A 26,374-nucleotide genomic window follows, 5' to 3' on the forward strand; every position below is an offset into this window, starting at 1 on the left:
CTTGTGTATCACCACACCTGTCACTTGCACAGGTGGCTGTCACATTCTGTTAGGTCTCTGAGAGCTTCATCCCTAAAATGGACCTATCAGCAATAAACCCTCATTCAGGGTTTCAACAGACAATAGCACTTCTTTTGTGTTTGAGCTCTAAGCTCCACATACAAAAGTCATGAAAAACATGGTCAGGAACATCGGATATGATCTGGTAATGCAGATAATTTGCTTCAGTGGTTTCTTCACATTGCTGCAAATACTATTACATATCCTGTGTCAGTTCTGTTGAATTGTCCTATAAAAGAAAATATTTTCTTAAATTTTGAAAAAAACTGTCACCCCCCAGCTGAAAGAGAATGGTACAACCCCGTCAGTGATCATTGTCCTAGCTCCCTTTCCTATCCTCTGTGCAAAGTCCTAGACAGGTGCCTTCATATAACAGGTTTTAAACTATTTACACATTGGCAGATATATTGTAAATTCCCAATATGGATCCAAGCCAGAATATAGTACAGAAACAACAGTGTTGGATCTTGCAGAGTATCTAAGAAGAAATCTTAATTGAGGTAACACTGTCTGTTCAGTATACTTTTGCATACCAAAATCCTTGGTTATGAATACCGTAAACCATCATCTTCATCTAGGTATACTACAATCACTCAAGAGTGACATCAGTTTTCTTGGACAGTTTTTTGAGCTATCTTGAAAGTAGGAATGTTGCTATCTGCTGGGAAGACTAACACCCTCCCTAGAAATGGTGCCCACTGGTGTTCCCCAAGACAGTGTACTTGGCCCTCTGGTGTTTGCTGTTTTTGTCAACAGTATGGGAGAACAGTGTTAGTGTATAATGATTGTTTAATGCACTTGTAACTTTACTTTGGACATCAGTACAAGAACTTACTGATCTGCAGTGAGCTGTCTCTTCTCTTTTTGCATGGCTGAAAATCTCAAGTTTCCTCTTTGGTGCTTTCCAAGATTAAAGTTCTTCACACATTCTCATACTAATGTGGGTAACTTTATATTTTGTCAGATTTCAGCAAGAATTACCCTAATCTTTAGATAGTAACCTCTGCTAAAAGACTTGCTCTTACTCTGGAATCATGGCCAGAATTTAAAGATTACATATAAGCAGCTATCATAAAACACAATAGGAAGTTAGATTTAGTCTACAAAATGAAACCATTCATGTCTGGTGCAGCCTCTGTCATAAGTGCCAGATGTTACTGCTTCCTACTGCCACATGTGCCAGATGTTACTGCTCCCTGCTGTCATGTATGATACAAGTCCAGATTTGCAATTGGCCATCATTCTTGAACAGGCTATTACATATCACTTAATAGGTTCATAGGTTCATAGGAGATTACTAGGCTAACGGCTTAAGGGCCCTTACAAGTCTAGCCAATATAAACTGATTTACCCAATATATGGCCCCATGGGGCAAGAGGATGCCATGGATATGTGCCTGTGCATTGAGTATCTTACAGATTGCCCCTGTCCATAAGGGACACAGGCACTACCCCTCACATGTTTTGTTTGAGTCACTGACTAAATTTAGATTCTTAGATTGGGTGACCCTTGTACTGTTTAACTTGTGGATGTGTAGCAGCTCCATCAGGGCTGGATTTGTGAATGCCTTGTAGGTCAGGCATAGGTCATCCCTTAATATTCAGTAGGAGACAGAGTAAAGGGATAGGGTTTTTAGTTTATCCATATAGTTCATGCTGTTTACACCCTCTATTTTCTTTGTGAGAAACCTCCGATGTGCTCCAGCCGCTGTAAGTGCCTAGTCAGGAACATACCAAATGGCGCACTGTACATGATTGTTGGGCTAATGAAAGCTGAGTACAGTGGGACTAAAATTTCCTTGGATCTGGATTCCATATATTTACTTACAAGTTCTGCCACATAAAAGGATTTCCTCACCACTGTGGACACACGGAGGACAAAGTTCAGGCTACTGTCTAACTCGTTACCTAAATTTCTCACCTCTGAGTCCACTCTAAGGGGTGTACCATTGATATTGTAATTTGCAGGGGTATTTGACTTCCCAAATAGTATGTTAATGCATTTTGTTTTCATTTAGTTTTAGGCCATGGTACTGGCACCAATCATTTGTCTGATCCAGACCATCCTAAAGGATATCTACATTGCTGGGGGATTCAATGATTGCCCCCAGCTTACAGTTGTTGGCAAAGTTTGTCATCCAGATGCCTTCCACATTTGCCTTGATGTCAGAGAAATATATTCTGAACTGGTCCCAGTACTGAGCCATTTGGTACAACACTAGTAACTGGCCTCTTGCTGGATCTGGATTCACCCACTTTAACCAGATATGTCCTGTCCATGAGCCAACTGCCTATTCATCTGGTGACATAGGGATTTATGCCCAGTTTTCTAAGTTATTTATAATACCTGAGTGGTGAATTGTGCCAAATGCCTTGGCCACATCGAGGTGGGTACTGTTTTACCCTCATCCATTGCATTAGTGACTTTCTCAAAGAAATCTATACCAGATTCATTAAGCATGACCTGCCCTTGACAAAGCCAAATATGTTGGGGTCCAGTGTTTGGAGGTCTGCTATGTCATTATTTAGCAGGTGCATGATTATCCTTTCCATGGCTTTACATATAAGACTAGTAAAACTTATGGGTCTGTAATTTCCCGGGTCAGTAGATGGTCCTGCTTTATGCAGATGTTGCTGTCATCCACTCTCTAAGGACAAAGATGGTTTAGAGGCTGTCATCAAATAGCGATCCTAATGAGCCTAAGTCATGATTTAAGTTGTTTAAGAGGCAAACTTGTATATTTTCAGGCCTCATTGAAGCCTTATTTTTAGCTTTAGAGAGTGCAGTGGCAACCTGTTCTTTGGTGATAATTTGTAGTGGAGTGGTGGAGGGTATTTTTTTGGAAGAAAACTGAAATTTGAGCTGAATTTGTCAGCCAGCAGATTTGCTATGTCTTCTGGCTGACTATAGGTGATGCCATCTACAACTAATTCTGCACATTGCTGGGTGATGCCCTTAAGATTGTGGACATAACTGAAAAATGCCTTATGGTTATCCTTGGCTTTGAAGGCTATTTTTCCCTCTAAGTCTGTTTTCAGAAACTTGACTATTATCCTGATTTACTTGTTTAGACTAATGAGGGACTTATTTCTCTGTTGTGCACATTCCCCCTTACTTCTTGACAGGATTTTCTTTCTTTTGTTATAAAACCTATTAATACTAGGGGTCCGCTAGGGGGGCTTGTTTTTGCAGTTTGACCCAGATTTATTTTGGTCTGATATTGCCATTTTTATGCAGTTGTTTATATGGTCATATAGGGCTTTTGTATATGCCTCTGCATATGTTTCTGTGTTGTCTGGATTTGAGGGATCTTGGAAACTAGTTATGCCATCCCTTAATAGGGAGTAATTTACCTTTGAGAAGTTCTTAAAGTTTTTGGGGTTAAGTGGGGGGACTAGTTTACCTTTATTTCAAGGAGGACCACTTTGTGATCTCATCTTACTAGACAGGACATAACACTGAGGGGTGTGGGTGCAGCACTCCCCATATTTGGGAGTACCAGATATCAGATATTTGTTCCTCTAGTGGGAGTGCAGACCAGCAGCTCCAGGGCCTGCATTTTATTGGTTGTATATGCATCCCAGTCCATGGAGGGGTAGTTAAATTCACCCATGAGTATGGTATTGGGCTGGATGGGGAGTGATTCTAGTAACTTCAGGTATGATGCATGGGTTTCCTGGTTCACAGTTGGGGACCTGTAGCTACCAAAAATATGGTAATGGAATTTTCTGATGGCTAGTTGGACATAGAGCAGCTCAAGCATGTCATATTGTTTGACCAACCTTGAGGTATGCTTATCCTTTATGTAGATAGATATACCTCCACAATTAGCTCTTTCATGCTCAGTGGGTGGTTGGAATGTATGAAAGACATTATAGCCATGCACTGCTGGAGTGCTTTCTGTGGTTTTTAACCATGTTTGAGTAACTGGACAGATGTCAGCATTCTCCAGGGTGAGGAGAGCTTGTAAGGAGTGCAGTTTCTTGTTTAGACTCCTAGCATTGAGCAGCAACACCTTTAGCTTGTCCTGAGCAGCTTTTGTTATGTTGGAAGGTTTGTCTGTTTTGCAATGCCTAAAAATGGCAGTATATGGGTAGGTAATGTTTTGGCCAGTATCAGAAAACCAAGAGGTATCAGGTGAAGACCATTCCTGGCAAAGCAGCGTAGCCTATCAACCATGTCCTCCCAGACTGACAAGTATTGGACCGCTTTGGAATGACACCAGTAACTAAGCCATTTGTTAAAGTCGATCATTTTTTGCTGGTATTGTGGCATCATCCTTGGAGACAGTAGAATGCTGTAAATTCTAGGTTCAAACCTGCCTTTGACACATATTCTGAGAGCTCAATCATTTCTCTGTTCCTATAGTCCAAGAAGTTACGTCTCAGGTCATTCATGCCCACATGGACTATGACTGACTCATACTGGTACTTAGGGGTAAGTGAGCTGAGTGCTTGTGTGATCTGGAGAATCCTGGCCTCTGACAGGCAACTAACTGTAACCTTCCCCTTATCCAGCCTGGTGAGAGGGATATCAGCAAATTAAATTGCCTGGAATTTAGACATTATACAAGACTGATACCTTTTGGGATTGCACACACACACACACACACACACACACACACACACACACACACACACACACACACACACACACACACACACACACACACACACACACACACACGTATGTATAAATGCTTTGTTCTACCCAATCTGTTGTGATGGGAGAAGTGTAAAGATGGAAAAAATGTTTGGTGCATATAATATTTTATCTTTCTTTAGAATCCATCTTCTTTCAAGGTGGATGCTGACAGGCTGGTCCTGTCTTTAGTTTCCTTTCCCTGCAAGATGGATACTGCCAACATGAATATTCCCAACACAGAAAGTTCCAACGTGGAAGATCAGAACTTGTGGCTAATATGGAAAGACACAGATAAGGGGGTCTGCTAATTCTTAGTAAGCAGAATAATACAAAGGTGTTTAGTTTTAATTGGTCAGTGGATATACTTTAATGCATACAAAATATTCTGCCTAGAAGCAGTAATAATATAAAAGAATGACATTTCTTATATCTGCAGAGACAAGACCTTGATTGCTTAGTCTCCTACATGTGTGTGTTCTTGCAATGCTGAATTGTGCTGCATGAAGCTATTTTTGTACCATAAAAGTTTTGTGTTATGTAGTCTCAAATTTATGAGCTGTTTGTGTGTTGCCAGAGCAGAAATCACTTCTGGGTCTATTCTTGACAGACTTTTTGTCTGGTGAATTTCTGGTGTACCAACTGACAACTATATTTTACAACCTTCAGTTGAGTTTGAAATCTCTACAGGTAAGCTTTTGTTAAACAATCTTTATAATAGATTATAAAATTGTGTAAGCATGGTTTACAATTATAAGAGTGTGGGTTAAAATTGTATGAGAGTGGGTTAAATTATGTGAGAGTGTGTTAACTTGTATGAGAGTGGGTTACAACACATATATTTTTTATGAGAGTAGGTTCTAATCATGTAAAAAGGATGACTCCTCAGGTGAATATCAGCTAAATTTTTACCCTGCTAATTCACCACAGACTCAACAGTGTGGGCAATGCATTAGCCCCTGCTTTAAGTATGGTCAGAGTGGACATTGGAACAATGAGTGCCCTTTCTCCAAGCAAACAGATCTGTCTCTTCAGCCAACCATTCCACCAAATATCCATGCACCATAAGAAGCAGAAAGACACTCTCCTACTTCAAGTACCACTTGGCAGCCAGCAAAGTGGCAGCAAGATCATTGGAACAGCTATGAACAGGAATCATAGTTATTTCTATTTGTACCATTGGACCAAGAAGGTCCCTTTGTTAATGTTACAGCATGTACTTCTACGCTTCCCTTTCTTGTTGACACAGGGATGACTCAATCTATGATCACCTTGTCAAATGCAGAACATCTCCCACTCTCCACGAAGTGTTGGTGGTGTAGGAGTCTCTGGAGTTCCTTTGGATTATCCAGAGATAAAACCTATTCTCATTTATGTAGGTCCATTGAAAGAGCAACATGCTTTTATTGTAGGAAATACTGCCCCTTTAAATCTGTTAGGTAGAGATTTACAATGTAAATTGTGATCTACTGTATTTTGTACTCCAAATGGAGTATTTTTACACATGCTAAATGAAACTTTCCCTTTTTGTATGTAATCATTTGATATTTGGGCAAATGAAGATACACTCTTCACAGTACTTACATCAGAACTGACCTCTAATGTAGCTGATATGGCAGGATTGGAAATCATTGCTCCACAGATGTGGAGTACCTATAACAACAAGGCAGGACTCATAAAAGATGCTGAACCTGTAAAGGTTGTTTTAAAATCGTATGAGCAACTTCTCATGGTAGAGATTTTGTTTGATGAAGTTCTGTTTTAGAGTTCTTGCCTTTGAAGTTCTGTAGTTAAGGAGGAATCTTCTTCTCCTTTTGTCTTTTCCCATTAGGGGTCGCCACAGCTGAACAATGGTCTGCAGAACGATTGGTAGTTTAATTTTGTGGTGTCGAGTTGCCAGCCTGGTGCCAACCTTTCACAGGAGGCACATACACATTCCCACCTAGGGCCAGTTTAGTGTGTCCAATCCACCTGCAGCATGTCTTTGGGATGTGGGAGGAAACTGGAGAACCCAGAGGAAACCCACGAGACCACAGGGAGGACATGCAGACTCCACACAGAAGGCAGCCGAGAATCGAACCAGAGAACCTCTTGCTGTGAGGTGGCAATGCTAATTGCTGCACCACCACAGCCACCCGTAGTTAATGAGGGATGAAAATGCTTATTGTTATTAAAATCCTTTGACTTCTTCCAGCATCCATATATATATTTTTTTAATCAGTTGTGTGGCATAGTTCGAGATTTCTTTTTACTTCCCATGGTAGTTCAGTATCCCTTATCAATGGAGGCAGAGAGAGGAATCAAACCTGTCATTCCTGCATTACTTCAGCAAGGAATAATTGTTCTGACTAGAAGCCCATGCAATATACTCTTTTGCTGATTAAGAAACCAGACAAGAACACCTACAGATTTGTACATTACTTAAGAGCAGTTAATACAGTAGTAGCACCGACTTTTCCTACAGCTACAGTACTTTTATCCCACCAACAGCTACCACCTTTTCAGTGACAAATTTTTCTCTGCTTTCTTCTCTATTCCTGTACACCCACACAGTCAGTATTTGTTCAACTTTACATACAAAGGATAACAATACACATGAACAAAGATTATCTCAAGGATATGTGAAATCACCTACTCTTTTCTCTAGAGAAATTAAAAAAAAAAACAAAAAAAACAACTGGATAAAATTCAGTTTTCACATGGGTCTCCCTTAATACAGTATGTAGATGAGCTGCCTGTAGCTTCTGATTCTTACACTAGCTGTAGACAAGACACAATTTTCCTCTTAACAAAATCAGTGCAACTAGGATTTAAGGTTAATAAAGCAAAACTGCAGTCATAAAAAAACACAAATCCGGTATTTAGGACATCTCATTTCAGAAGGTTCTCAGCAAATCTTACCTTCATGCATTATTGCTATTCAAGCTGCATCACGATGTACAACATTAGAACAGCTACAGGGTTTTCTGGAACTGACAGGTTACTGCCGACAATGAATCTCTAATTATGCTAAAGTAATAAAGTCGTTATTAAAATTATTGAAGAAAGACACTTCTGAACCCCTGCCCTGCAGATACATCACAAAGAAGCTTTTGCCCAATTAAAAACTTTACTTTCTAACCCTCCTGCTCTTGGACTACCCAATTATTCAAAAAGATTTTTTCTATTCTGTTATGAGAGGAATAAAGTAGCATTAAGAGTATCAGCACTGCAGAGAAATGATGAATTTACACCTGTTGCTTATTACATCCTGGACAAACTTCAACCCCAATCCCTGCTGCTACTATTGATAAAACCCCTGAAGATATTTCTGACAGTTTTAACCGATTCTTTACTGAGACACTTCAAGCCCTAGCTAGCCAACTACCTCCTAGCTCCCCTGGTCCTGAAAGTAGTACCCCTAGAAACCTACTCGCATTCAGCTTCCAACCAGTCGCCACTTCACTTATCCATACCTTGATCAAAAAATTAAAACCCACTACACTTTCTGCTGATCAACTCCCTGCCTAGTACCTACAAAAATCAGCTGATGCTATTGCTTACCCCATCTCAATACTAATCAATCGAACCATAGTAGAATCTAAAATACCCACCATCTGGAAAATATCCTATGTAATCCCACTTCACAAAGGAGGCAGCTCTACTGAATTCTCCAATTATAGACCAATAGCTATACTCTCTCCACTTGCAAAGATTATGGAAAAATGTATTCATAGACAACTCATGCACCACCTAATCCAGAATCACCTTATGGCAGACACTCAGCATGGCTTCCGTCCTCATCACAGCACTACTTCAGCCCTCCTAGCTTTTACCAACACCATAAACCATAATTGCAACAATAATTATATATCCTCAGCCCTCTTCTTGGATCTTTACAAGTCATTCGATATGGTTGATCACCAACTTTTAATCCATACCCTGCAAACATTCTGTCTAGATACTAGAGCCCTTCAATGGTTTCAGTCCTACCTGAATGGTCGACAGCAGGCTGTCCTCTGGCAGAACAAACTCTCTAACCTTCTACCTAACACCCTTGGAGTACCACAAGGCTCTATACTAGGGCCCTTGCTGTTCTCCATCTTCATTAATGACCTATATCCCAAAAGTAAGCTATATCCAATATGCTGATGACTCTACTCTGATTTGCTCGACCACATCTCCAATAGAGTTATGGTCAGCTACCCAGACCACCTTTAATACAATAGAAAACTGGCTTTCTGAACGTCGTCTGATCCTAAATCCCAAAAAAACTAAAATGCTGTTACTTTCACCAACACGTAGGTCTACCGCTTTCACCTTTACCATAAATTCAAATGATGGCACAATAATCTCTCCTGACCCCACTACAAAACTATTAGGTGTCATCATAGATAATAATCTAAAATTTGACCTACATGTTAACCAAACTATCAAAACCATCAATAAAAAACTAGGGTCACTTTACAGAATAAAACCCTTCCTAACCCCTCCAGCTAAAATTGCCATAGCTCGCTCTCACCTTCTTTCAACCCTTCTGTATGCATCCCCTCTACTCTCGAATTTAAACAATACTGTCCTTAAACTCTCAACTTGCTTCAACCACATTGCCAGGTTTGCCACTGGGCTGCCATTTAGGACACATCATTGCATCAATCTAAACCAGCTTGGGTGGCTTGAACTACCCAGCCTAATCCAGTATAACCAACTGATTATGGCCTATAAATTCCTCTATAATCCAAACAATACTCCTGCACTTAAAAATATTATCACCCCCCTATAACAATCCTAGACCACTTCGATCCTCTAACAATCTACTAATTCAGACTAGCAAAATTAATAACACAGCCGGTGACTCTCTCTTTGCAAACTCTGTAAGTAGATCCTGGAACTTTCTTCCAGCTGATATTACCTTACTTTCCACCTTAGGTCAATTTAAAACTAGACTCAAACAACATTTGTCACTTAACTGGCTATGTCACTGTATCAAGCCTGGCTAACTCTCTCTAGAATGTGTAACAATCTGTTAACCATTTTACTGTGTAATTTAATTTAATCCTGACTTACGCTCGGGATTAACTCTAACCTGTGGAACTTGTTTAACTTGCTTACTTATGTAATCTCTGTAAATAGTCTGTTTGTAATATGTAATGCTGGTATTATGTAATGCTGTATCTGCTTACCCTTGGAGCTTTTCTCCCCGGGCCTCCGCTGAAAATGGACATGCATCCAGTCGGACTATCCCGGTCAACAAATGTAAAATAAAAAAAATAAAATAAAAATTTTGATCCAGTAGCAGCAGCCCTCCCACACTGCCTTATGGAGGTGGCCACACTAGCATGCATAATAGAAATTCTCTCGGACACGTGACTTTTGTGACACTTCCATGTTCTGTAAAAGCGTTATTACTAAGAACCAAAACACAATATTTATCTGCTACACAGTTGCCTAAATATGAAATATCTTTGCTTAACAGCCCTTCTTTCCAGATTATTAGAGATCTACCTCTTAGCCTTGCTCCTTTGATTTCAACAGCAGCAGAAGAAGAACCACATGATTGTGTTTGTTGTTAACCATGTGCTTCCTCCTGGATCAGATTTAAAATATATATCATTTCCAAATTATGAAATTACTTCTATTTATTGATGAATCCAATGTTCAAAGGGAGGACAGCACATCAGTAGCAGCATTTTCCATGTGTACAGAGAACCAAGTATTGTTAACAGAATAGTTAAACGGAAACGTGTCTGCTCAAGTAGCCAAACTTGTAGCCATTACTGAAGCATGTAAATTAGCAAAGGATAAAACCATAACAATTTTCACAGACTCATGTTATGCTTATGGGGTAATTTCATGATTTTGAGACATTTTTGTAAAGGAGGGTATATCACATCAGCAGGAACTCTTATTAAATCTCTATTTTTGTTTATGAACTTTTTAAATATACTTTTGTTATAAATGGAAATAGCTGTGGTCATGTTTGCTGCACGTAAACCTGATGTTTCATGTATTTTATAGGGAAACTGGTTCCTGATATGGCGATTAGACAAGCTGCCTTGTATTATCCTCCTCAGGCTTCACTTTTGCAGCCATTGCAGGAAACTGACTTACCTGTTTCTTTACGGGAGTTGTTATCTTTTCAGAATCAGGCTGATGACTCCAAAACAGTAAGGTGGATTTGTGAAGGCTGCACCTGCCCTTCAGAGCCAGTGTGATACCACCCTTACAGTAGGCTGGTACCCTCATGTTTTTTTTTCTAAATCAATTGGTTCGGGCTTATCATTTGCAGTTTTGCTTTGGAAAAATGCATTAATAAGACAACATTTGACTGATTAGAATGTTATTTACATTTTGGAAGTCATTCTGCATTTTGTCAATAGATGTATTACTTGTTTAGAATAAAATGTGTCAAAACATGTTCCTGTCCCAAAAGGTGTGGGGATCTGTTTGCTGTGTACAGTGGGATTTCAATGAACTTATGCAGTCATAAAAATTCAAATATGTTTTGGTAATTGTTGATGTGTTTTCAGGGTGGTTACCCTTGTGCTAAAAATTATGCGACTACTGTCACCAAAAAGTTACTTCTAAAATTGATTCCCAGATTTTGTGCTCCTTGTTTTATTTAATCAGACAGAGGGACTCTGTTTACAAGTCAAATTCAGCAACAGATATGTAAAGTCTTAAATGTTAACATGCAATATCATTGTATGCACATACCCCAACCTTCAGGAATTGTTGAAAAAGGTAATCAGACTATCAAAACTAGACTTGCTAAATTGTGTGAAAATAACATTTTCAAATGGACAGAAACATTGCCTATAGTATTAACTTGTGTACATAGTGGAGTTAGTTGTACTAGGAAGTACTCCCCACATGAAATTCTCATGGGAAGACCAATGAGAATGCCTGTCACACCATTTTCCAAAAGGCTGGAGTTACAGAATGTATATGAATTTGTTTTTCTTTATTGCAAGTGTTACTTCTCTATCCTGCAGTACCTACATCTTAAACTGATTGCAGCCCAGCCAGACACAACCTCTCACCATGACATACTACCAGGGGAGATATTTTTTCTCCAAACCTTCACCAGAGAGCATTCACTTCAAAAGGAATTAGTAAAGCATATAAAATATTGCATGATAATTATAAGAATCAATCAGAAGACCTTAGAAAGAACTGGAAAGAGAGATTGGCTAAACAATTCACAAAGAGACAATGGGGGGATATATGTATATCTCCCAAATATGCAACAAAGTCTAGAAGATTTAGGATTTTTGCCTGGAAGTTTTTACATAGGTATTTTTATACCCCAAGTAGACTCCAAAGAATTTTTTTCTCAAGTGGATAGCAAATGTTGGAGGTGTAATGGTCAAGAAAGAGGTAGCTGGGAATATGTTTTTTGGAAGTGTGATGAGCTGGCAGACTTTTGGGATTCCCTGCAGACCGCTCTGTCAAAGATGCTGGCTGAGTGGATTGGACTGACTGGGGAGATAATTTTTTGAGTTATGTTACAGAATTGGAATTGCCAAGACATAATAAAGCCTTGTTATGTCTAATTATGGTGGCTGCCAAAAAAGCAATTATTAGAAAATGGAAATCAAAGTCTAGACCAACTTTACTAGAAGTAGTGAATATAGTAACAGAGATAAAACAACTGAGATTGGGATCTTTAGAAAAGGGAAAGAGCAAACTACATAGGAATAAATGGGAATTGTGGGAACAATATATGCAGAGTAGGAACGAGGTTTGAGAGGCAGGATTTGAATGAGCTATATAATGCTGAATTGACAATGACTGGATGGTTTATAAGTGATATATAGTGTTTACAGCTACAATTGTTTCAATGGTGTCTGTGATGTAAACTCCAACTAAAGTGCTATCATTTTCTGTGTTTTTCATTTATATAAATGTAAGATTGCCTTTGTCATATTTGTAAATTTAATAAAGATGTTTGGAAAAAACAAAACATAACATAACAAAAAAACTAAACAAAACAAAACAAAAATAAGATTGAAAGGGCCCTTCCTGCTTTTATTTACAGCCACTACCTCTATCTGATGTGAAGGATCGTCCACTTGGATACATGTGTCATACATCAAGAAGGTCCTCCCTAGTGATGGATATCAGTGAGATGCCATCAACTCCATTCTTTTCACTGACAATGAGCAAATCACATCCTGCACCATAAAAAAAAAAGACAGGGAAGCTAATGAACCCTGAAGTGAGGATTAGTGATTCAGCAACATCATTGTGGTTGGAGATAAGGTTTATTGATTATTTTTCGTCTACATCAACTACATTATCATCAACAATATAATCAGAAGTAAAGTGTAACCACATTATCTACAGTGGACACCAAGTGAAATCAGCCCAAGATCTAGGCAGTGATTCAAGTGACCAAGCGTTACTTGCGGAACTACAACCAGTTTGGAGTTCTGATAGAGTTTATTTGGTACTCAGTGCTGTGTGGACTACAAAAAAGTTTATTATCTATACTTACAAATCCCTGAAAAGCCCTCTCCAGCCCTGGCCTGCACAATATATGTATGGACTTGTTATTGGACTGTCTATCATGGTATTAATCAACATTTTACTGCATTTTGTCCTTTCATCTGGAGCCATTGGAACTGCAAGTACTGCACAATTTTTTTTAGCCGAGATAAACAGTTTCATAAAATCAGAGATAGACATTTGGTTAAGAGTGAGAACACCAGACTGGCATCCTAAGTTTAATACTTTCTCTGCTGCATTGTAGACTACACAAAAAAACATAAATGTCAGTAATCATTGGGTGTGTCCATTGTTTCCAGTACAAGCAACTGAGACAGAAATTGAAGCAGCATTTCCTATAATCATTTTAACCAGAAATCAAAAAGCTAAACATAATTCTCTGCACAATCATACCTCCTTTAAACTAGCTCCACTTCAATCATCAGTGACTGTAAAGTAACACACCTGTTACGTTAAAAATGGGACATTTTATGCTGGATGAAGTAACTGCAATTTTAATTGGAAAATATATGATGGGGATGGAGAGTTGGGTATGTCAGCATTACATTAGTTTTATTATATCTGTTGAGATCAAGCTTATCCCTGGTTACCAATAGACTGGTCAGGATGTTGTTATACAGGCAGTCTAATACCAGCTATTTGACATGCAAAGACTTTACCTAGTGGAAAGATTTGCAATGTTTGCCAAAAGAGGGAGGCAAAGGACATTAATAATATAGTCAGAAAAATAGATGCTTCTTGAGTTTATCATCATGCTGTAGAAAGTCTGCATTTAAAGGACTTTTACACATTGGCCTGGGTGATGGTTTTAATTCAGGAGCAGGAATTGTACCTACATATAGGACAGTAAAATCAGTTTAGGAGTTGAGAAAGCTTTCTAAACTATTTGAAATGTTGAGCAATGTTACTTTTGAATCAGTAAGTCAAATTACAGCTGAAGTGACAGCCATGCACAGTATGGTGCTGCAGATCCAAATGGCATTCGATTTCACCCTAGCTTCTAAGGGTGGTACATGCACACTCATCAAAACATAGTGCTGCTTGTTCATTCCTGAAAACTGGAATGCCATTCATAGTCACCTGAAGATAATACAAAACGTTGTGGAGCTCTCTCATATAGAAGAAGTTGGCAGCTTTCAGTGTGCATGGTTAATTAACTTGTTTTCTTGGTGGAGAGAAATCTCTCTCTCATGTGCACACCATGTCTTTCAGCACATCTGGCAATGAGCACTCTCCAGCACTTGTTTCTGTAGCATACAGGTTATTTGAGGTTGGGTTGCTAGCCTGAGGCCCACGCCTCTTTGGTGGGTGTACCACACACTCACATACACACTCACACCCAGGGCCAGTTTAGAGTGTCCAATCCACTTATTGCATGTCTTTGGAATGTGGGAGGAAACCCATTCAAACAAGGGAGGACATGCAGACTCTGCACAGAAGGCACCCCAGCTAAGAATCAAACCGGAGAACCTCTTGCTGTGCGATGACAACACTACCTGCTTCACCACTGTGCCACCCTCCTTGAATCTAGAAGAAGTATTAAATTACATAATGTGCATAATACAAAAATACAGCAGAAATGTTGCCATTGACCTCAGTTGTAGAAAGTCATGATGAAAAAGAGGATAGTGAGGAAAATGTATTTAAGGATTTCAGCCAAATGTATGGAAATTTGTCAGAGAGAGAGTGTAAAACAGAAAAAAAATATTCAAAACTGTCTTTTTATTCCATCTAAACATAGACATCTGTTTATTCATCACAAAACCATATTTGCTAAGTGCCTGTATAAGCATTATATATACCAAGGACAAAAAGAAAGACTACGTGATGAATGCTTGCATGTGAAAAAGTGACTACTCATTTGAAGACTTGTTGCCATTGCCCATTCATTAAGAAACCTATAACGTGAGTGTTGCTTCATAGCACCAAACTGGAAATTATGAAAGGAGAAGTGTAAAGATGGGAAATGCTGAGTGTATATGATATCGTCTGTTCATTTAGAATTCATATTATTTCAAGATGGATGCTGCCAGGCTGGTCCTGTCTTTAGTTTCCTTTCCCTGTAAGATAGATACTGCCAACATGAATATTTCCAGCATAAAAAGTGCCATTGTGGAAGATAGGAACTTGTGCCTAATTAGGAAAGATATGGATAAGGGGGTCTTTAAATTCTTAGCAAAAATAATGCAAAAGTGTTCACTTTTAATTGGCCAGTGGCTGTAGTGGCTATAGTAATAGATAACAAATATTCTGCCTAGAAGCTATAATAATATAAAAAAATGAAGCTTCTTGTGTTTAAGGAGACAATACCTTGATTGCTTAGTCTCCCATAGGCATGTGTTCTTTGCAATAAAAGAGATTATTCTACTCTGCTGAACTGTACTGTTTGAAATAATTTTTGCACCATAACAAAGCTGAATGCCTGTGGCCGTTCTTGGTCACTGAGGTCTTTGGAAACATTTATTTATTTATTTCACATTTATTTACAGGGAAAGTCTGACTTGGAGCAAAGCCAATTTTCAGTCGAGGCCCGGAGAGAAATGTTCTAGACACACGTCTTCGTAATGTGGGAGGAGACCGGAGCAAACCCACACGAACGCAGGGAGGATATGCAGATTCCACACAAACAGCACTCCTGCTGAGAATTAAAGCAGAGAATCTCTTGCTGTGAGGTGACAGTGCTACCGCTGCACCACTGCACCGTCTGCATGTATAAAGTAATTATTCATAAATCTAGACGCAGATTTTAAGTTCATCCTTTGCATCATATACTGGAAAACGTTGGAGTTACCTATCTCTTACACTTACATAAATTGCCAAGAGGAATCCCTTCAAACTGACCTTAAAACTGCATCTTATGAATAAAAAGGCACATTAAGTGTGGTGCCACTGGTACTCCTGTCCTCAAGTCCAGTATTTTTTCATTGTGTGTCACTATGTGGCTCTGAAATATCTTTGAAGTTACTCACTTTTCCAGCACTCATTTATCACCCTATCCATGTTATCTTCTCCACACTCTCTCTACTCCCTTAGTTGTCAAAGGACACTGACAAGAATTACTATATCTAATGCTGTTACAGCAAGCATTGTGGTTTGGTGTTTTGTAACTTACAGCTCTGTGGTCTGCTGTTCTATCCTGGATTCTGGCTACTGTTCCTGAGGACCTCACTTGTTCTGTCTGTGTTCATTTCTTTAGCTACTGACATGCTAGTTGACTCAGTAAACTAAATTGTGTATGTCTTGCTTTTCCAGCTAAAATGAGTGCATGAACAAACCAAATTACCTGATTAACAAATAAATAAACTTACCATTCAATATTCATGCTGTATATTTTACCTTATTAGCGGTATATACTGTATAGCTCTTGGGTTTACACAGCTGTGTATATCCACTCAGGTATGCAGTAACTGACAGAGTATCCACATATGTGCATTTATACAACACCATAATGGGGATTTTTGTTCATTTTGGGGGGGATTCATAAAGGTTAACATTAAGTTCTGAATTCAAGAACAGCCCTACCACCATATTTTTCCTGTCTATTCAGGTTAGACAAGGTATATACATAGTGTACACTGGGTCTATATTAGAACACCGAACATTCAAAATGTCGAGTGTTCTAATATCGAACCCTACCAATCGAAAATACTAAACATAGAGCATTCAGAACAGCAAATTTTTTCCTAGGGAAAAAATTTGCTGTTCCAAAACACATACACAAAACACAAGCACACCAACCAAACAGCAATCCACACACATACACCTAAACTCTTACACCTAACCCTACACTAAACTATATACACACCACTAACTATCCACTTACCTTAACCCAAGCCCTAACCCAAAGGTCCGTCACTATCGCACACTCACCTCACCTGCGCCCTAACCCTAACTCTCCTAACCCGCCCTAACCCTCACGTCCACACAATCGCACACATACCTAACCCGCTCCCTAACCCTAGCTCACCTAACCCACCCTAACCCTCATGTCCACACAATCGCACACATACCTAACCCACACTCAATCTCACTCTTACCTGAACCCGAACCGTAACTTTCCACCAGAGTGCTGAAAATACCGAAGCAACAGAAACGGACAACCAAATTCTTTCCCTAGGAAAAAATTTGGTGTTCTGTTTCTTCAATATTTTCAGCGTTTGCTGAAAACGGGTCGATATTAGAACACTAGACATTTTAAATGTTCGGTGTTCTAATATAGACCCATGTACACTTATGAATTCCCCTTTGTCTTTTTTGTCCTGTTTGTATAAATGTCATATTTAAATTTATATTACCCTGTGTTGTCACTGCTTTTCAAACATATTTTAAACTCATTGATCCTACTATCCCATTAAGTATTACAAAACTACTGATACTTTTTGCCTGTAATATTGCATAATTGCTAATACCTTTTCTTTGACAATATTATTAATGCACACTTTTATATTGCATTTTAGTAATTGTAACATTGTCACTGGATATACACTTTACAGCTTTTCCCAGACCACCACTGAAAACAGGTCTTGGTCAGTAGGATTTTCCTGGTTAATTAAAGCAAAAAAGCAGGCAAGCAAACACAAACAAACAAACAAATTAATAAATACATTTCCTGACTTGTTCAACATCCAGGTAAAATTCCTATAAAGTAGAATGTTTAATACTACAGACAATCTTTGCACTAATACTACAAATGTCCACTAATACTGCATTCAAATCGGGTATCATATTTTTGCTTTAATAGTTTTTTTGCTCCTTTAACTCTACATCTGCATCCATCTTCTGTCCCATAGTTTCTGCATCCATCTTCTGTCCCCATAGTTTCTGCATCCATCTTTTGTTCCCATACTTTCTGCATATGGAAGAACCTTAGCTTTTATAGATGTAATGCAAGTCTGAGCTTTTTGTATACATCTATTAATTTCATGTCAATCTTAAGATTGACCACTATGGAAAGTGTAGCTATAGTACATATTCAACAATATTCACTCGTATCACAACTAGACTGAATTATTCATGATTGATTTATTGATTTTTTTATAGTGGGAAGTAGAACTTGAAATCCTAAAAAAAGAGATAATATGTCTTTTCAGGAGGCAAGCCCCTACCTCTGCACCCTCTTAGTTATATATGCCAACTCTACAGTTATACAACATTGGGGAAATATAACAAAAATGGCACAGTACTCTGATTGTACAATATAAATGAACACAGTCTCAAAAAACGGCAATAAAAAATAAATTAGAAAAACCTCTCACACAACCTATGCTTGTTGGAGTATAGAATAACTGTACGAACCATTCATATGTGTCCACAAATGCCCACATTACCTGTTGTGCAGACTCACTACCCAATGGTAAAAGCTGGTTTCTATAAAGAAGGCACTTCCAAAGATGTCTTCTCATAATCACCTCTTAAGAGTAGCAAACTGCGACCAGCCAGACATTCCTATTCCTGTCTCACCAGTCCATACCTTTGGCATCCAGGTTCAGTAATCATACCCAGATTACAGTTAGAGTACTCAGACCCTAAGCTTCTACACCATCAGTGCTGGCTGAAGTTAGGTATGAATTTGGGTGAAATATCACAAAATGGTTGAAATACCTTATCAGAAGTACAGCCGTCTTCTATCCCATCTCACTTGTACCAAGTGATGAATCCTCAAGAGGACATGTTGTGGAAGAAAAATGTGCAACCATGTGTCAGTTAAAAGTATCCTAAGAAACACTGCTACTGTACACTTAAAATAAAAACTATTTACATTTAATTTCTCTATTTAGATTTTGATATTTTGGACATCTGGCTGGTCCAGGACAAATTCTGGCAGATGTCTACTCCATAATTTTTTTCAGTAAGACATATTCAAGTAAAAAGCAATGATAACTGATGCATCCTATCAATAAAGAGAAATAACATGATATATTATGCAAGTGAGAATGGCCATTTGGAATAATTCAGTTATAGTCACAGCTACAGACATAATACAGGCATTTAACATACTGGAGATACATCATTTATAGGAGCAGTGGATAACTACATTCTGCATGAGCACATTTCCTGAGTTGAATCCTGATGAAGTTGATTTATACAACAGAATCACACAAGCAAACAGACAGACATTCCAGAATGGTAGCTACATTTCAGATATCCCAAGCACCAAGACAAAACATTGTGGATTTTTAGTTAACATCTCAAGAAAATATTATATAATATAGTAACTGAGCACCAACAGTTTTACCTCCTTACAAATTGCAAGTCTCATCAATATATTGACTAATTGTTTGCTTGTTTTAGAAATGTGTTTGTTTTACAAATTTACAGTTATTATCACTATCATTGCTTACGTTATATCATACAGTATATTTACAAAACTTTGTATTGCTATCTCTTTACTTATTGGAGCTTTTCTCCCTGGGCCACTGTTGAAAAATAGTTTTCTATCCAATTAGACTTTCCAAGTAAATAAAAGCAATGCTTAAATAAATAAAAATAAAGTATTGCATGTAACTAAGTTGCCATACCTAATATGCTGGAAACACTGGGCAAAGTTAAGAGACAAAAGAATGTAAGTTATATGAGAAATATTGGAAAATGGGAAACATGAAAGAAGAAGGCATAGAAGAAAAGTGGAACATAAAGTATAGGAGGGTTCCATCAAAGGCTTGAAAAGTCAGTTATTAACCAAGGCAAATGCATAAAAGATATTAGCAAAGCATTGATAGGGTGGCTTAAATCAGAGTAGAGACTGTTTAAAGATCATATTGCCTAAGGACATAATATGTTATTCCAAAACTATAACTACAGAGTCATTTTTCAGAAAAACATGTTTTCAGTAGAACTTGGAAATTAACTAGTGTGCTGGTTTCTCTTATCTGATAGAGAAGCATAGTAAATTTCAAACAGGTGCAAAATATGTGCCAAACAGACCTTCACTGAAGTGACTACTGCTCTTTAAATGTTGAACATTTGAATAATAGGTGACCACAGGTGTGAGTGGGGTATACCATCTAACCAAACTAATGAGTGAGGGGTGTTTCTGAACATGAAGTGACTTACAAAGGGAAGTATTTACTTTGCCTTATGTGTGAGCTTGATCCATTCAGGAGACTGTTGCAGTAGGCATGGACGGATTTTGGAATTTGGTGATCTATAAAACCTCATCAGTCTCTTATAAACCTGCTCCAGTTTACCAGATAGAGAAGCTGAACAACCAGTACCTAGAATGGAGACATAGCCAGGGAATCAGTAAAGTTTACATACCTTAACTAAGTGTCAACTGTGAGGAATAGTCTGAGGTGATAGAAGGATCATTATGCCTGGCTAACCTTATGTACTACTTGTCCTACTTGAGAATCAAACCATATGACTCTCAGATACCTGATGGTGTCCATCATCAAAGCTTGGACTCCATTTTGTAATACTACAATCACCAAGGAAGAATATATATTTCTAAATCTTTTATCACAAATGAGCACAATCTTACATTTGACAAATTTAAAGAGACTGTATGGTGGGCTGGCATCCTGCCCAGGATAAGATTCTCTCTCTCTCTCGTGGTCTGTTTTTTCCTCCTCCTCACTCTTTCTAATTTCTTTTTACATGGCATATTCCCCTTTATGGGCAACTTATTTATCATCAGTCTCCATAGGAACATCTGATACTCTACTATCTTGGTAGACTACTTTTTCCATATTTTAATGGTTTTAATCACTTATTCTGGTAAAATTTACAATAGATTTATATAATAATATTGCTTCATCACATTATTATACCAAATGCATCCATCTTTCTCTAAATTATAAATTTTTATTTTCTGTGTTATTTTTTTTCTTGATCATTTTTAATTTCTTCATTCACATATTCTTTTTCCCTTTTTCTTATTCTCATCATTTCTCAGAATTTTTGTACTCATATTTAAACATTCTCACTATTAAATTCCTATTCTCTTTAATTCTCCACAGAGTGTAAAGAAGCAGTATATTAAACTGGATTTAGTAACTGCAGTCCCCACTTCATCTTCACTTATATACAGCACATCTCTTTTGATTTACTCTTGAAGCCCATATGAAAGAAAACATGAATTGCACAGTTTCCTTTTATATTTTACTGGGATCATATAAACATTTGACCTATATGCCATGTTTTCCCATTAATACTGAATTTACCAGGTAAACCTTTTTCCTGACACTAATATCTCCATGTCTTCCATGGAAGATGTAGTTCTCTCATTTTTATCAGCCCTTCCTATTGTGTCATAACTAATTCATTTCCACTAAACTTTATTTCTAGTAAAGACAGTTCATTCATTGAACGATACCCCCCCCCCCCAGTTTTTACCACATTACCCAAACCCTTATTTTTATCTTTATTCAGTCATTCCCATTTTCTTTAAATATTCATTCAGACAAACCACCACTTCTCTCATCCTTATTCTGTTCTTGGCAACTGCAACTATATTGTCCGTGTATGTCAAAACAATCAGTATTACCACCTCTCTTTGCATCACATATCTAGCATCTTTCATTTTATAAGCCACTTCACTCACTATTGCATTCATCACCAATGCAAACAAGATTCCACTCATATCGTTATCCTATACCACAATTCATGCATATTTCTTTACTCAGTCACCCATTCACTAAGACACTCACCCTGTTATTCTGATATGCTGACAAACAAACTCTCCTAATTCTATTACCTATTCCATATGTCTTCTTAAAGTTCCTCAAAGCATCACGTCCTACTTTATCAGATGCCTTCTGTTATCACATACCACATGCTTCACATCCTCCCTTTTACTTATAACATCACCCACAATTTCTGTCGCAACCAATAACAGTTCTTGACATTAATTCTTTTTATATCCTATACACTTTTTCTGTAATATCCCACATCCTTCCTTCCATTCTCCTCTATATTATTCCAATAACAATTTTATAATCCATGTTATTTAGTCTGATGGGTCCCCAGTTTTTTATTTCCTTCTTCTCATTCTTCTTCCATATAAATTTTATTATCCCACTTCATAACTATTCATAGACAAAACTTACTTTATCCATTCATCCAGTGCATTTACAAAATACCACCTTTTTCAGTCCATTAATTTCTTGTGCATTCTACATCCCATACCATCTGGACCTGATATTGAATCAACATTTACTTTCTTGAATACTTTATCCAATTCACTAAAAGTACTTTCTTTTTCATTTTTTTATTACCTTGCTCCGGAAATTGCTTTACTTTTCATTCTCTCTCTCTTATTTTCTACATGCTGTGCTACAATGATCATAATTTGCTCTTTCTCCTTTTATACTTTTTATTTCAATTATTATACAAATATCCTCCTTTACTATTTTATCCAAATATGCAGACATCTTCTTCTCCCTTGTAACTAATATCTCTGCCCAATCATTAATGGCTTAATTTTTTTTCTCAATTTATTTTAGGTATTTCTTTTTATATATCATAATACTCTCTTGTATTAGTCTCTTAATTCACTAGCACATGTCATCAGATTTGCCCATATTTCACTTTCTCTTCCTTTCTTACATTATCCTGCCACTTTAAAAAAAAAGCATTTTTTATACTTCTTTTTAAATTAAAACCATGGCTCAGACCAGTCTTTATATACACCCTTCATGGTTCTATGATCCTCCCGTAACTGCAGTACTTCCCACTCTAGTTTCATCCCATAATTTCTCATTTATTCTAGTTCTTTTCCTATTTTAATATACTTCCTTTCTTCCATCACCTCCATCCATATTGCTAAATGGTCTGAGAAACCCATCACAACTGTATCACCATCTGCTATCCCCAAACCTTCTGAAAATACAAAATAGCGCCACTCGAGTAACCTGTACGAGCGACCTCAACCTGGTCTGTGATATCAATAGGACCTGTGGGCGGGACAGACTTATGTCCCAGAGACTCCCCATCTGTGGAATAGACTCCCTCTCCACATCAAGCAGAGTACCTCATTATCCCTTTTCAAGTACAACCTGGATAACTGGATGGGAAACAGAAAATACACCCCTGGGATTCCACCTGTGTCCCTGCTGGACAGGGGCTTTGGGTGCTGACTTGTCTAAACATGGGCTAAACTGTTGGCTAGGCATATAAGGGCCTCAGAACCAATAGCCTAGTAACTTCCTATGATCCTATGATCCTATGACAATCAATTTCAGAGCAAAGTGTCTCCCTTCTGTAAGTCCATTTACTTTTGTTCCACCCAGCTAACTTACATTTTATCAGTTCCTGTATTTTTTGCATTTTGCACTTTCTTTTTACATTTTCCCTTTAAATCACAATTAATGTCCCCTTCAATTATAAGAAAAATTTTCATGTTAGGTACCACATAGATGAAACAAATCCCCTCTATCCTTGCTAGTTACATATGCATAAAATGCTATAATTCTATAAAACTGATCTCTCCACCTCACGTCCACAACAGTTAACCTTTCCATCCTTACCAACTTTACCTCTAGTATTTTCAATGTTTCTTTTCATAGCACAGCCAATCCAGAACCACGTTCACATCCTAACTTTCATATTATATTTCTACCCCACAATTTTTCTGTTTGCAGTCTATTTTTTCACTTGTCGGGAATCTCACATCCTAAAACATAATAACATCCACTTTTAGCACACCATTCCAGTATTCTTATCATTCTTACAGTGTTAATAACAGTTTATATTTACTGAAAGTACTTAAAAGTGTTGTTTTTCTTTATTTATACATTTAGAGGAAACATTTTAAATTTTCATTTTCTTATTTTTACTTTTTCCACTGTTGAATATTTTTCCTGGGTTTATGCACAAATAATCCTTGATCCTCAGAATGAAATTTTTCACTGTCTAAACCTTCAAAAAATTCTTAGTGTCAGTCCCTTCCCCTGACCTCTCTTCCTGCATGCAAACTCTCTCTGCCCCCACTTTCATCAGTTTCTTCTTCACTTAGTTCACCCTCTCCTCATCCTTTTGTTGTCCTTCCTTGGGTACATTTTCTTCCTTTTCCCATTCTTTTTCATTATTTACTGTTTGCTCTTGGCATTCCATTCACAAATGTCCCATTTTTTACACAGCTTGCTTTCAGTCAAACACCTTCTTGCCATATGCCTTTTCTCGACCACTGCTTATGTTGTATCTTGTCACAATCATTAATTAAATGAGAAAAGCCCTCACAGAAGAAACATGATTTAGGTTAGCCAGCATAGTTTAATGTCCCTCTGTGTCCAGCCCCAACAATAACATCTGGCAAGGGTTTTACCAGTTTATTTCATTGCTGCATAAGTTTTAACTGATGAATTGTCTGTTGCCACATCACCAGATTTTTCTCCACATTACCATCCTCAGCACTTTTGAAAAAGTTATCTGCTGTCTCACACCATGAAACAGCAGAACTGTCACCTGGACCATCCTGCTTGATTATTTTCAACAGAACATAATCTGCAAGCCCTCCTGATGTCAGTTCTGTTCTCTGTACCAGTACAATGAACTCGCCTACTTCATTTTCCATTGAGTCAGCTAGTCACTGCCAATTTGTATCACTCACCACAGAGGAATCTTTATCTGCATTCTGATTCTCCATAGAAAACAATTTTTTTTCTGCAAATTCTTATTTTCTACCTCCAAACTCTACATAGCTTTCCTGTCCTCCTCCATGCTGCTACTTCTCTTAGACCCCTTCCTTGCTGTTATAGCAGCCCTCCAGCACCATCTAGGAGCTTGAAATAGAAAAGAGAAGGGGAAGTTCCCCAAGTACCTTTGGCAAATTTTCTATAATCAGTATGAAAACTACCTTCAGTCTCATCTGAAAGAGGTCATAGGCCTTGTGGGGTTAACCTGATCAACAAAAACATAAAACCAATGAAGTAAACTGTGGCAAAGAATACCAGTCTAAGCTAGGAACTGCTTTTGAAGATCTCCAAATAATGGCACAGAGAGATCACTTCTGAGATCATGTATTCAATATTTATTGTTACAGCATCAGCATTTATAGTTGGTGCCACTTTAAAAAATGTACATATTGGTTACAGTGAACTGTGCCTAAATGCACAGAGGAGTGGTTCTGTGTGTGCCACCAGGGAGGTTTGCAGGACATGTATTATGTGCAGGACGCACCCTGCCTACACAGTGTAAATATATTTTTTAAATAATTCCATTGGCCCTCCCCATAGTGATCATGAACCCCTTTCCTTGCTAGTGACTTTTTTGTTTGCTAACTGTCTATCTGAGCCAACTCAAGCCATTATCTACGTGAAGTTCAATTTTTTTTCAGATTTCTCTTCATATGTCACCCCTGGCCTTGTCTAGCCTTCTAGCTCTTTTCTCAGTTATCATGCATGCATATCTTCAAGTCACCCAAATGCTCCTGCAAGGCTTTTCCCAACATAACCCTAGCATTAGGACAGTCCTTAACACTCTTAGGGAATTGACCTTATAGTGCTCACAGCTACTACCCGGGGAATGGGAGCTCCCATGATCCCATCAAGGGGAAGAGGACCAGGAGCCATCATGGCTGGTAGTCCTATTACCCTCCCTGGGCCCTTAGAGAAGACTATTTCCTAGCTCACGTAAACACCCAGCCTGACAGTCTGGTTTGCAAGGAACTCCAGTCCTCCCAGGACTCCCAGCCTGCTCTGTCAAGTACTTCAGCTGCTAAATGAACTCAGATCTCCCAGGCCATAGTCAGGTATTTATCCCTCTGCACCATCACAGCACACACCTGGACTGCTCATTTTTTTTTTTATGCCCCACCAATAGGCTCATCTTATGCCTATAGTGCATTGACATAAGTGCAGATGTGTTTTCCAGAGACAATTGGGTAGAGCATTTCTGATATTTCTGTGCAGACTGCAGGCTGTTGTCCTAGTTTCAAATCCCTTTACCTTCTCCAGGTTAGGTGGGTTAGCAAAATGCTACCTCTCCCATCCCACCAGTCATCCCCTCAGGGACTGAATCTGCTAAATGGGGATGTCCACGTCAGCCTGTCAGAAGTAAGCCCCAAAATGTAAATCACTAAACAGGGGTTTAAAAAAAGAAAAATAGCAAAGTTTGAACTTCATTGTTTCACTTTGAAAGCATTTTTGCAAGGAAATTTTGCCTCTTGTACCTCTCCCACTAGACACACACACACACACACACACACACACACACACACACACACACACACACACACACACACACA

General features: G+C 38.2%; 1 protein-coding gene across 1 annotated transcript in view; it reads left to right on the forward strand.

Annotated features, from left to right (window-relative positions):
* The first annotated feature begins 748 nt into the window (after positions 1 to 748).
* The window catches only part of LOC122797139 (F-box only protein 43-like), a 222,399-nt gene continuing 196,773 nt past the window's right edge, over positions 749 to 26,374 (forward strand). The window contains exons 1-2 of the mRNA XM_044065938.1: positions 749 to 830; positions 10,699 to 10,852. Coding sequence (XP_043921873.1) covers positions 749 to 830; positions 10,699 to 10,852 — 236 coding nt within the window. The remainder of the gene's footprint in view (positions 831 to 10,698; positions 10,853 to 26,374) is intronic.

Source organism: Protopterus annectens, chromosome 3.part0, assembly GCF_019279795.1.
Source record: "Protopterus annectens isolate FY-2018-M chromosome 3.part0, PAN1.0, whole genome shotgun sequence".
Taxonomy (NCBI): Eukaryota; Metazoa; Chordata; order Ceratodontiformes; family Protopteridae; genus Protopterus; species Protopterus annectens.